At 42.7% G+C, this 13,254-nt stretch overlaps 1 protein-coding gene and 1 long non-coding RNA gene across 2 annotated transcripts; one reads left to right on the forward strand and one right to left on the reverse strand.

Annotated features, from left to right (window-relative positions):
* The first annotated feature begins 62 nt into the window (after positions 1-62).
* Positions 63-2,192, forward strand: LOC101163023 (odorant receptor 131-2-like). Its single transcript, XM_004076758.3, has one exon. The coding sequence runs from the start codon at positions 240-242 to the stop codon at positions 1,197-1,199; it is 960 nt and encodes a 319-aa protein (XP_004076806.1). The 5' UTR covers positions 63-239; the 3' UTR covers positions 1,200-2,192.
* A 521-nt stretch (positions 2,193-2,713) lies between these two features.
* On the reverse strand, positions 2,714-6,565 carry LOC110016342 (uncharacterized). The gene is made up of 2 exons (XR_002874623.2): positions 6,054-6,565; positions 2,714-2,909 (listed from the first exon to the last, which is right to left on the reverse strand). It is a non-coding gene; the product is annotated as an uncharacterized LOC110016342 (long non-coding RNA).
* Between the last annotated feature and the right edge of the window lie 6,689 nt (positions 6,566-13,254).

Genomic DNA, 13,254 nt, shown 5'->3' on the forward strand with positions numbered 1-13,254 from the left:
TGTTTTCAAACCATTTTTTTCAAAATTTCTTGCCTGTGACCTGATGACGCTGCTGACAGTGATGTCACGAGAGGCGGATCATGGGATGTAGAAAAGACGTTGTGGAGCCAGTGAGGCGAGCAGAGCAGTGCTGGCTCCATTATGTGAGCTCGGTGACGCCCTCTCTGCATGCCCCATGAAATGCTGTTTTTTTTGTTTTCTCTTTGTGCTGTTGTTGTGTGTGAAGTCCGCTTATTTCCATGCAAAACAATTCCAACCTGACGGCAGCGGTGCTGCGGAACGGGCTGGTGGAGGTGACGCTGTACTATGTGGTGACCACGCTGCCATGCTGTCTGTTCCTCTTCATCAATGTGACCATGTTGTTCACTCTGAGGAGCAAAGCTGTGTTCAGGGAAACCTCCCGATACATCCTCCTCTTTAACCTTCTGTTTTCAGACACCGTGCAGCTGGCTCACAACCAGATAATGCTTCTGCTGTCGGGAGGAAAACCGTTGGTGTACCCGCTCTGCATCGCTCTAACAGCCCTCAGCTTCTTCTCCCACAATGCCTCCATCCTCACACTGGTGCTGATGTGTCTGGAGAGATACATCGCTGTGTGTTATCCACTGAGGCACGCAGCCATCGTCACCATCAAGAACACAGGGGAGGCAGTGTGTGTGCTCTGGACCTTCAGTCTTCTGATTGTTCTGGTGGAGGTGGTTCTGATGCTGAATGTTCCTTTCAAGGACCTGCCAAACAAGCAGCTGAGAGAGTTCTGCGGGAGAGAGAACCTATATCCTGACCAAGTGGCTGAGATGTACCACAAAGTCTTCACCTACTTCCTCTTCACATATGCAGGAGTCACCGTGACTTTCTCTTACATCGCCATCATGCTGGCAGCACGGTCGGCCTCCACCGACAAAGCTTCGGCCAGGAAGGCGCGGAAGACGCTGCTGCTGCATCTAATGCAGCTGGGCCTCAGCATGTCCGCCACTGTCCAGACCTCTTTACTCATTCTCATATTCCAGAGCATAGAGAGGTCCGCCGCCACCAGCGTGCAGGTTTTCCTCTACATTCTTCTCAGCCTTCTTCCCAAATGTCTTAGCTCCCTCATCTATGGCCTCAGAGATCAGACCATCAGACCCGTCCTCATGCTGAACCTCAGCTGTGGGTGGAAGAGCCCTTCCAGCACTGTTGCTCCGGTGAACGTTAAAATCTGATTCCTCCTCATGCAAACCTGTTGGTTTTCATTTTTAAGTGAAACTCCAGATCATAAATGAGGCTGCAAACCAGTTTTTAGATTTGTTTTTCAACAAGAAAAGGTGACATTATGAAGGTTCAGGTCTGGGTTTTGATAGACCAACCTGTCATAAGAGTTAGAGCAGGACACCTGAGCCCTGGGGAGGTGATCCTGAGATCACAGCATGAGCCGACACAAAAAAGAACTGCTCTTTCAAAACGCTTACTTTTTTCTTTTTGTTAGCTTTGAATCAATTCATCACAAACTTTGTTTTCATTAGACTGGGAGAAACGTCAGTGCTTTTCCTTTGCTCAATAAAAAATTAGAAGATTGTGTGGAAGATTCTGTGGTGAAACGATCAGCGATGGTTTGACAGCTGCCCCCCCACATGTGTGCACGGCAGGTCCCATAGACTGCCTCAGCTCTGCAATCAGTTAAAAGTCCTCCTGTGTAAACCATGACTGTCTATTTGAGCATGTTTATTTCAATACTGTTTACAATGCTAGCAACAAGTCTTTTTTGCAACAAAATCCCTCAAAATTTTTGTCAGCTTGTTTCCACTGTGAGGCATCAGTGTTTGTCTGGAATTATATTTTGCTATTATTTATGAAATAAGCCTGAAACATTCTAAGTTTCTCTCTAGTCTGCAGATTAACTGAAACTCCAGAAGCTGGCAGCAGAAAAACGGGATTCTGATGAAGCTTTTCAAGCTGCTTGTCTTCAAGGATTTACATTCTGTTTTCCTGGCAGCTTTTAAAAACAGGAACTGGACTTTTAAACAATGCAAATCTTCCCAGACATTTAGAAGGGGTTCCATGAGGAAAATGAACCAGAAAAGATATTAAAATAAATTAAACCTTCTTTTATAAAAATTAATGCTGCCTTCGTCATTCTGTCACTTACTGCCTGCAACTCTGTGTCCAGTACAAGAGCTAACAGAGATGTTATTTAGCTCTTGGACATCAAGCATTGATGCCTGACAGAACGCTGTATAACAGTCGTTACAGTAAGATCAAGTGAGTTAAACAAAAAACAAACCAAATTTTTGATTTTCACATCAAAAAACCTGACTTTTTTTTTTTACACAGTGATAATATAAACTCAGTTTATTCAGGGCTGCAGAATTATACGTCTGGATAGGTGACAGGGCTCTATCACTTCAACATTGTCGATGCAAAAAACCAACAAAAAACCTGTAAACTTGTGCCACAGCAACAGAAAAGGCTATTTTTCACATTTTTAGAGACATTGTAAATGTTTCTGGTCAGTTTGGCTGCAGATCAGAGGAAAAGTTGCCTTCCCCTACCTCCTCTCTAAAGGTCTCAGTGCTTGAAACGTGGAGTTTTGCATAACTACAACCTAACACAGCCGTCTGTGGTAATAAAGAAAAACAGTGAAGAAAGATGGTATATTTTGACCTGATAGAAGCTGCTTTGAATCAAGACATTTTGAACTTTCACATGGTGCACAAGTAAGAAAACATTTCAGTAGATCTTTGGAATGGGAATCAAATATTTATTTGTGATACGAAAGATGGTAATGAATGAGTCCATAGTCTTTGATGGTTGGGCTTTGGGCAGATGTCAACCTGCATCCAGAAGGTATGAGGGATAATGGGGGTTGAGAGCCAGTCCATGACAAAGCAGTGGTCTTGGTGGAGAAGGTGGCAGAGGAGAGCTGGCAAAACCGTCTAGAATGTAGAGAGATAAACATTCATGAGTTTAAAAGCAAAAATATGCTTTGATTGGCTGAGAAGAAAAGGCGGGAAATTTAGCTGTTGAGAAGGGTTAATTGATAGGTGGCGTGCAGAGTGAGTGACATCAGAACCAAATCAAAATTTAGTTTATTGAAATTATGCCCAAGCTTAATTTCTGATATCTTGGATTTCTGTGTTTACATTCCTATCAGCAGAACTAGACTTCTGTGCATCACCAATTCTCAAGAACCAGTAATGATTGGAGCGCGTTTTGGGGGAAGCCCGGTCTCATGCGGAGAGACGGCGTCCATCCTACTCGGGACGGTGCCGCTCTTCTTTCTAGAAACATTTCTGCTAGCCTTAGTCTGTCAACCTGACAATCCAGAGACAAGACCCGGGCGCAGAGCAGCAGTGTAAAACGCTCCTCTGAGCCTCCCTTAGGGTTAGTGCCGGTGCAAAACCCATGCAGGGAAAGTCAAGCAGGTCCGAGCTTTAGTTTATGTGCTGAAAGACAAGTAAAAGGAGCGCGTCATAGAAACCTTAAAGTGACAGACAGCAGTACTCACAAGCAGAATTATGTCATTAAATGTGGTTTATTAAACATTCGATCCATTTCCTCCAAGTCCCTCTTAGTCAATGAGTTAATCACTGATAACAACCTTAGTCTTTTAGCCTTAACAGAAACTTGGCTCCAACAGGATGACAATGTTAGATTGAATGAAGCACCCCCCCCCCCCTTTTATGCTAACTATCAGAAATCCAGGATTTCAGGGAAAGGAGGTGGTTTTGCAGTAATATCACAGTCTAGCTTACTTCTCAGCCCTAAAGTTAAAAATGCTTATAATTCATTTGAAAGCATCATATTGTCTATAAATCACCCAAACAGGAAAACTCGAAAACCTGTTTTACTCATAATTATTTATCGCCACTTTGACCACTTTGTTAATGATGCCTTACAAGCCCTCAGGAGTACACTCCATGTTGTAAGTTCGTTAGACAAAACCGAGTAACACCGTGGTTTAACGCTGAAACACGTTCTATTAAACAAGAAACCCGTAAGTTGGAAAGAGAATGGCTGAATATCTGGAAACTTTCTGGAATATCTGGAAGCCTATTAAATTATAAAAAAGCTCTGCGTAGAGCTAGAAGCCAGTACTATTCAACCTTAATATCAGAGAATGGAAACAATCCAAGATTTCTTTTTAGCACTATAGCTAAATTAACTCGCAGTCAGAGCTCAGTAGAACCACATGTTCCTGTTTCTCTCAGCTCTGATGATTTTCTTACATTTTTCGATAGCAAAATCTCAAATATTAGACATAAGTTAAATCAAGTTATTCCTACTATCAGCCCAGAACAGGCTGAAGCGGTAGAAATGGAGGCATCCATAGAAACCTCTGTAACATTAGACTGCTTCACTGCTGTGGATCAAGTAGAAATAGCATCAATTATTACGTCCTCCAAATCCTCAACGTGTCTGTTAGACCCAATTCCCACTAGACTTTTTAAAGAAACTTTTCCCCTAATTAATGATCCCATATTAACAATGATAAATACCTCTCTGGAAACGGGTTACATGCCACAGTCTTTTAAATATGCAGTTGTTAAACCTCTTCTGAAAAAGCCCAGTTTGGATCCTAGCATCTTGGCCAACTATAGACCGATATCAAACCTGCCCTTTATTTCTAAAATCCTAGAAAGAGTTGTAGTTTAGCAGCTTTACTGCCACCTACAGGACAACAGCCACTTTGAAGACTTTCAGTCGGGGTTTAGACCCCACCACAGCACGGAAACTGCACTAGTTAGAGTCTCTAATGACTTGTTATTGGCCTCAGAAAAGGGACTACTTTCTATTCTGGTCCTGTTGGACCTCAGTGCAGCCTTTGACACTATCGACCACAGTATTTTACTCCATAGACTAGAGCAGGACATAGGGATCAGAGGATCTGCTCTCCAGTGGTTTAAATCCTATCTGTCCGATAGGTATCAGTTCGTTAATGTAAATGGCCATTCCTCTCAGTGCACTCGAGTTAACTATGGAGTCCCAAAGGGCTCAGTCTTAGGACCGATACTGTTTACGCTTTATATGCTACCCTTAGGAAACATAATCAGGAAACACAGCATTAATTTTCCTTGTTATGCCGACGATACGCAGTTGTATTTATCCATGAAACCTGACCAGAATGACCAGATAGAGAAACTGAACGCCTGCATCAGTGACATCAAGACCTGGATGACAATTAATTACCTCCTCTTGAACCCAGAAAAAACTGAGGTCATTATACTAGGTCTTAAAAACCTCAGAGATGCTCTGTCTTCTCAGATAGTCTCCCTGGATGGCATAAGTATAGCCCCCAATTCCACAGTTAGAAACCTTGGGGTTTTATTTGACCAGGATTTATCATTTAAGGCTCACATACCTCAGCGTGTAGAACTGCCTTTTTTCACCTGCGGAACATTGCTAAGATCAGAAATATACTTTCTAAGAGTGATGCTGAAAAACTCATCCATGCATGTGTTACGTCGAGGCTGGATTACTGTAACTCCTTGTTAGCAGCGTGTCCTAAGAGTTCCTTAAGAAGTCTCCAGCTCGTTCAGAACGCAGCAGCTAGATTGTTAACAGGAACTAGCAGAAGAGGTCACATCACTCCTGTGTTAGTTTCGCTCCATTGGCTCCCAGTTGATTCTAGAATCAAGTTCAAGATCCTCCTGTTAACTTATAAGGCCTTACATGGAATGGCCCCGTCCTATATTAAGGACCTCATAGTCCCTTACCATCCAATAAGAACACTTCGCTCGCAAAATGCAGGACTGCTTGTGGTTCCTAGAATTAGTAAAAGTAGGGTTGGAGGTAGAGCGTTTAGCCACCAAGCCCCTGTCTTATGGAATAAACTCCCAGCTCATGTAAGAGAGGCCGACTCAGTTTCTACATTCAAAGTTAGACTGAAAACATTCCTCTTTGGACAGGCTTATTGTAAGACTAGTTAGTATTCAGAGATTATTTAACTTAATGTTGATGTCTTTAAATTAAACTTAATAACAATAACTATTTGTTTTAAAAGGCTGCTAGAAGTTGAAACTGGGGTAACTATGGTGCACTGGGGTTCTGTCCTCTTTTCTCATCTACTTCTACCCTACCACTCGTCCGTGTCTCGGGGTGAATGCCAGATTTGGCAGAGGCTCGTGGTTTGACCGGTGATGATGACAAAGCTGGGTTCCGGATTAACAGCAGACTCAGGCGACCACTCGTGGCAATGGGTTCCTGGAGACAGGTGAGAGAATGATATTAGGTGCAGTCTTGAGACAAAGGCAAAGAACGTGATGACCATCTTATGCACCATCAGGGGCAACGGACTGGCAAGGAATGATGATCCTGGAGCTCCTTAAGAAGGCAGGCAGGTGATGAGGTAAGTGGTCACAGCTGTGTCGCATCAGGAGCCAAGCAGAGAGGGGAGGGGGAGGAGTCTGACAGAGGCACCATCACAAAGTTCGTAATTTGACCCTCCACTAAAAAAACTTTGAGAACCCCTGCACTAGACAATGCCCAATCAACGCATTTACATTGGTGGAAGATTTATTTAGATGTTTATGAAGTTCCTCAACCCTAGTTATGTTTTAGCAACAAGGGTAGTCAATACCAGCATTTATCAAATGTTCTGCTGAACCATGGTGGATGTTTTGGATACAGATTGAGATGTTTGGACACACTGAGAGGATGTTAGAACATTGATAAAGTTGGTAAAATTACTGCTGAGGTTTGAGTTGATAGGAAGGTCTAGAGGAAGGAAAAAGTTGAGGTCCATGGATGAAGAGGAGGATGACATGATTTTAATTGGAGCTGGCAGTCAGAAACATTCTGCTTTGCTGCCATCATGTGGTGACTCCATGGTAACATTCTTCTCTTCACAGATATATTCTTGAAGACACATGATACAGTGGGGCAAAAAATAAATTAGTCAACCACCAACTGTGTGAGTTCTTCAAATTAAAAAGATTTTGGCGATGTCAGCATTCCTTTTCGTGAGGTTGTCATTCATGAAAACGTTGGTTCCCCTCAGATTTCTTTCTTGCTTTAATAAAGCTGCTTTGTGTTTCAGATTGACAAACTTTAAGAGGATTGCTGGTTTGTCGGTGTCTCTTCTCCTGGGAAGCTTTCTGCAGATCTCCACATTGTTTGTGTCCAGAGAAATTCCATTGGACTTTAGGAACTCCTCCACCTGTTTTTCCACAGAGCTTGTCTCCTGCTCGTCGGATTCCTCACCGTTCCAAAAGATGAAATGATGTAGGAGTCCAGATTTGATCCTTGTGGAACCCCGCAAATAATCTCAACAGCATCTGATGTAAATTATTCTAGCATGATAAATCCTTCCCATTGATTGATCAGGCAAAGCTCAAACTTTTTCCACCAGCCTTCATTCAAATTCTGACCCTGAACGTTTTCGATGAAAGTTTTGGTCAGTCTGACAAGGTAAAATTACAGCAGTCTAATCTTAAAGTAGCAAATGCATGAAGTTATTTATCTGCACCAATCAATTTTAGAAATACTGTGGAGATAAATGGAACATTCTAGGTATGTGAATTAATTGTACCAAGTGTATCCATGAAGCTTTCAGGTCAAAGAACGTTTGTTTATCGAGTTTAGGAAAAGAAAATTTGGAGTAAATCGTTTCTACGGTGCTGTATTTGAACTGGTCGTGATTTGTGCAGCACAAATGTCTGTTTCTGCATAAACAAATGTTTTGAAGTTGACCAGAAGTTTCTCTGTGTTTCGTCTCTGAGCAGTTGGGCAGGACGTCACTCTAACCTGTAAATCTCACAGACATACTGTACCTTCAGAAGGGCACCAGCGTGCTGGGGCAAAGGTAACCAGCTCCTCATGGGCTGCAAAAAACGAGCTCCTCGCCACTGTGAAGGAAGGAAGCAGAGCTTCAAGCAGGTTTTAGATGCTTGGAGATTTGAGCAAAGGACATGTTTATCTGCATCCAGAACGTCACGGAGGAAGATTCTGGAGAGTACACATGCAGAGAAGAGATCCCTGGACTCCTCAATGACGAGAAGTATGTGTGGGCTCTGTTAGTGGTTTAAGGTGAGACATGATGTCCTTTTGACTGTACAGGTCTGAGCATTTGTGTTAAAGAACAAAAATAGAACTCTGACAGATGGTAGAACAATCAGTAAAGTGCTGCAGGAACACCATGAGGCCAGATGTTTGTGTTTTGGAAATCAGCTTCCCCTAAAGTCACTTCTTCTGTTTCAGCTTCACCTTTGATCACTGGACAAAAACAGAGCAACTGCACAGACTGCAGAACCACAGCTGTACAACCTGCAGGAATGATATAAATCTGCCTAGAAGGTTCTTTTTCTGATCTGAAATAAAGGCCTTAGTCCAGACTGTTGGTGTCTTGTGATCCCTCAGTAAACATGTACAGGTCTGATGAAAAAATTCAGATCAATTAGCATCAGATCAAAGGTCCCAGTCTTGAACATGGGGGACTACAGGAGCAGGCGGGAACCCCTCCTCTAAAACAAACACACAGAAAATTAACTGTATTAGCTGGTTCTGGCATGGAACGTCCAATCAGAGGCTGTTGCTGACCATCAACATATCTGCTTTAGTTTTCAGAGGACTGATCTAAAGACTGAAAGACAAGAGAGTGCAGAATTTAACAAACATTTGATGAGAGAGGAGCTGACCTCTGGCAGGGGGCAAGGTGCAGGTTTAAGAAATGAACAAACAACTGAAGACAAACACAACACAAAAACACACTTTGACAAGGAAACTAACCCACACCTCAACTAACACTAGCATCTGTAAGTCCCACAAATGAAATGCTGACTGCAGCAACACTTTTCTATAATGCAGTCTTTGGAGAAATACACAATAGTCCAGAATGTGCTGATGAATGTAAATGATGTATACTTTAACAGCGCTTATCTAACCTTCCTGTAATGCCCAAAGTGCTTCACAGACAGTGCTATTCACCCATGCGCAAACACATTCAACACTGATTGCAGATCCAATGCCTTACCCTGGTTTCAACCTGGAACCTCCAGGAGTCCGTTGCAGTTCAGTGTCTTGTAAAAGGACACTTCGGCATCATATTTCACTGTGCATTTCCACTACAGTTACAGCGTAGTAAACTGTAAAACTAAGGCCAAGCTCAGATGTTTTCCCCAGACTCACAACTTCTAACTAGAGGAGTGTTAAAGCCACATTTCCTGTTTCAGGACCTGCAAGTAATATTTTTCCATTTTTTTCCAAGCACACTTTTTTCCCCTGTGGAGTCGACATAAATGCCAACTTTTTTTTGCTAAACCTATTTACAGGTATGCTAGGACTAGGCTAGTATAGTATTGTAGATTTATAAATTTATGACTCAGTGACTGAACTTTTCTTTCAGGTTTCCAATGGATTCAGTCTTAAGGATAAAGTGGGCCTTAGCAATAAAAAGAGCTAATCCAGATGGATCACTGTGGTACCAAATAGCAATACGGTCTGGCTTTGTTCAAAACATTTTGTGGAACCAGATTTTGATAAGACTGGCCAGACTGTTTGCTTGAAACCCGGCACCATTTCATCTGTGTTACACAAATTGATCACTCACATGAATCATTAGGGTGAATCTATTGTTTTTCGTTGCTTGTGTCTTCTTCTTCTTCTTATTCCTATTCTTATTTTTATTCTTATTATTTATTGACCTATCATGTATTTATTTATTGTAAATGTTTATTATCATCATTGACTTACTATTGATTTATTATTATTAATTTAACTATTATAATTATTGAATTATGAACAGTATAGGACTCCATAATTGTTGGGCTTTTCTAAATAATTTCTTTTCAGGTATCTGTTGTAACCACTCCTCCAGCTTGGGGGTTACTGCCCCAAGTGCTCCAATTACCACAGGCACCACTGTCACCTTCACTTTCCACGCTTTCTCCAGTTCTTCTCTGAGTCCCTGGTATTTCTCCAGTTTCTCATGTTCCTTCTTCTTCATGTTCCCATCACTTGGCACTGCCACAGCCACCACAACGGCTTTCCTCTGTTCTTTATCCACCACTACAATGTCTGGTTGGTTTGCTATTACCATCCTATCAGTCTGGATCTGGAAGTCCCACAGGATCTTTGCCCTCTCATTCTCTACCACCTTCGGAGGTGTTTCCTATTTTGACCTTGGGGTTTCCTGTCCATATTCTGCACACATGTTCCTGTATATTATTCCAGCCACTTGATTGTGGCGCTCCATGTATGCTTTCCCTGCCAGCATCTTACACCCTGCAGTTATGTGCTGGATTGTTTCAGGGGCCTCTTTGCACAGCCTACACCTTGGGTCTTGTCTGTTGTGGTAGATCTGAGCCTCTATTGCTCTGGTGCTCAGGGCTTGTTCCTGAGCTGCCAGGATGAGTGCTTCAGTGCTGTCCTGTAGGCCTGCCCTTTCTAGCCATTGGTAGGACTTCTTGATATCAGCCACTTCAGTTATGGTCCGGTGGTACATCCCATGCAGGGGTTTGTCCTCCCATGAGGATCTGTCCTCCAGCACTGTATCCTCTGCCCTCCATTGCCTGAGACATTCACTGAGCACACTGTCAGTTGGGGCCTTGAGCTTGATGTAATCATGCATCTTGGATGCTTCGTCCTGGATAGTGGCTTCCACGCTCACTAGTCCTCGGCCTCCTTCCTTGCGGCTAGCATACAGTCTCAGGGTGCTGGATGTGGATGGAACCCTCCGCGCATGGTGAGGAGCTTTCGTGTTTTAACATCCGTGGTCTGTATCTCTTCCTTTGGCCATCTTATTATTCCTGCAGGGTATCTGATAACTGGCAGTGCGTAGCTGTTTATTGCCCGAGACTTATTTTTGCCATTGAGCTGGCTTCTCAGGACTTGCCTTACTCATGTAGCTGTTGCAGCTTTCCTTGTTGCCTGCTCCAGGTTGCCATTTGCCTGGGGAATTCCAAGCTATTTGTAACTGTCCTCAATGTCTGCTTTTGCTCCTTCTGGGAGTGAGACCCCTCCTGTTTAGACTACCATGCCTCTCTTTGTCACCATCCGGTTGCATTTCTCAAGCCCGAATGACGTCCCAATGTCAGTACTGAAGATCCTGGTGGTGTGGATCAGGGAGTCAATGTCACGCTCGCTCTTAGCATATAGCTTGATTACAACAGATATACAACAGTTTGCATATGTGCCTCCCACTTGTTAATTAACCAAAAGTAATGGGACAGAAGAATAACCATAAATCAAACATTCCATTTTTAATACTTGGTTGCAAATCCTGTTTAGTCAATTACAGCCTGAAGTCTGGAACGCATAGACATCACCAGAAGCTGGGCTTCATCCCTGGTGATGCTCTGTCAGGCCTCCAATGCAAATGTTTTCAGTTCTTGCTTGTTCTTGGGGGATTTTCCCTTTAGTTCAGTCTTCAGCAAGTGAAATGCATGCTCAATCGGATTCAGGTTAGGTGATTGACTTGGCCATTGCATAACATTCCACTTCTTTCCCTTAAGTAAGTCTTTGGGTGCTGTTGCAGTATGTTTTGGGTCATTGTCCTTCTGCACCGTGAAGGGCTGTCCAATGAGTGCCGAAGCATTTGGCTGAATATGAGCACATGATATTGCCTGAAACACTTCAGAATTCATCCTACTGCTTCTTTCAGCAGTCACATCATCAATAAATACAAGGAAACCAGTTCCATTAGCAGCCATACATGCCCACACCATGACAATACCACCACCATGCTTCACTGATGAGGTGGTATGCTCAAGATCATAAGCAGTTCCTTTCCTTCTCCATAGCCTGCTCTTTCCATCACTCTGGTACAAGTTGATCTTGGTCTCATCTGTCCATAGGATGTTTTTCCAGAACTGTGAAAACTGTTTAGATGTTTTGTAAACTCTAATCTGGCCTTCCTGTTTTTGAGGCTCACTAATGGCTTACATCTTGTAAGCCATTAGTGAGCCAACTGTATTCACTCTGGTGAAGTCTTCTCTTGATTGTCGACTTCGACACACATACACCTACCTCCTGGAGAGTGTCCTTGATCTGACCACTTGTTGTGAAGGGACAGAACTCTTCAGTCATTCAATTTGTTTTCCATGTTCTTCCGAGTTGTTTGGCGTTGCTGAGCTCCCCAGTGCAAAGAGAGAGGAGTCAGAGGGGCTGTGGCGCGAACTGGCACCCTCGCCTCTGTCAGTCAGCCCTAGGCCAGTTTATCATCACCAAGTATGTATGAGGACTGAATGAATAATGGACACACTGTAAACGCTTTGTGCGTCTGGAAAAGTGCAGATAAATTTAATCCATTATTATTATTATTGGGTATTAAGTAATATAATAGATCTAATATTATTGATCAGATCAGTAAAGTGGACTGCAAACTCCTCACACATTGTACTGCTGAGAGTAGTTCATCGACCAGAAGAGACTGAATTGATTAACCCAGGGGTCCCCAAATCCAGGCCTCGAGGGCAGGTGTCCTGCACGTATTCCAACCAACCTGCCATTGAAGCTCCTTATTGGCTAAACACACCTGATCCAGGTAATCAGCAGCAAATAAGGCAGGGATTCTGGAAAACCAGCAGGACACCGGCCCTTGAGGCTCGGATTTGGGGACCCCTGGATTAACCGCTCAACTGTAGAGAAAAGATTTTTGGTTTAGATAATTATCGGCTATTAATTTTGAGTTGTATTCCTATTGTTGTACTGCATTGTGTGTTCAATAAAGTCATGATATTGTATAAATTTTTATTTGTATATGAAAAATTGGAAAGGAATGATTCATTTTGTTTTCCCCCCTTGGAATTTCTCTGGGTATCCTCTGTTGATGAGGGATGTTTTGGTTTTAGCTGTTTTTATTTTTAAAGAATCGACTTTGTCCAATATTGACATGACTTTATTGTTGAAATTTTGGATGGCTAAATCTGTAAATGTGTGTGACCTTTGTTGTGGTTGGGGGCATTGACATGCTGAGTAAAATGCAAGGCTGTTTAATTGTCTAAATAAATCTTGGACAAGTCTGATGGATCGTCCACATGTAAATTGAAATCACCCAAAAGAAAATCCCAATTGCTGATCTTCAATCTCAGTCTGCAGGAAATGGCCTAAAGTGTGATGTACAGTGATCCCTTGCTATAACACGGTTTACTTTTCACGGTTTCGCTACTTCACGGATTTGCATCGTGCATTGTGTTCTGGATTCTGATTGGCTAAAAAGTCACTCCGCTTCTTCTCTACCTGTGCGTCAATAACGTTGCAGTCTAATATGTACACGTAGGTAAAACAGCTTGCCAAATTTACAACAGATACGTGCAAATCATCTTGCAATTGCGAGTTTCTCTA

The sequence above is a fragment of the Oryzias latipes genome, chromosome 14 (genome assembly GCF_053564925.1).
Source record: "Oryzias latipes strain Hd-rR chromosome 14, Olatipes_Hd-rR_3.1".
Taxonomy (NCBI): Eukaryota; Metazoa; Chordata; class Actinopteri; order Beloniformes; family Adrianichthyidae; genus Oryzias; species Oryzias latipes.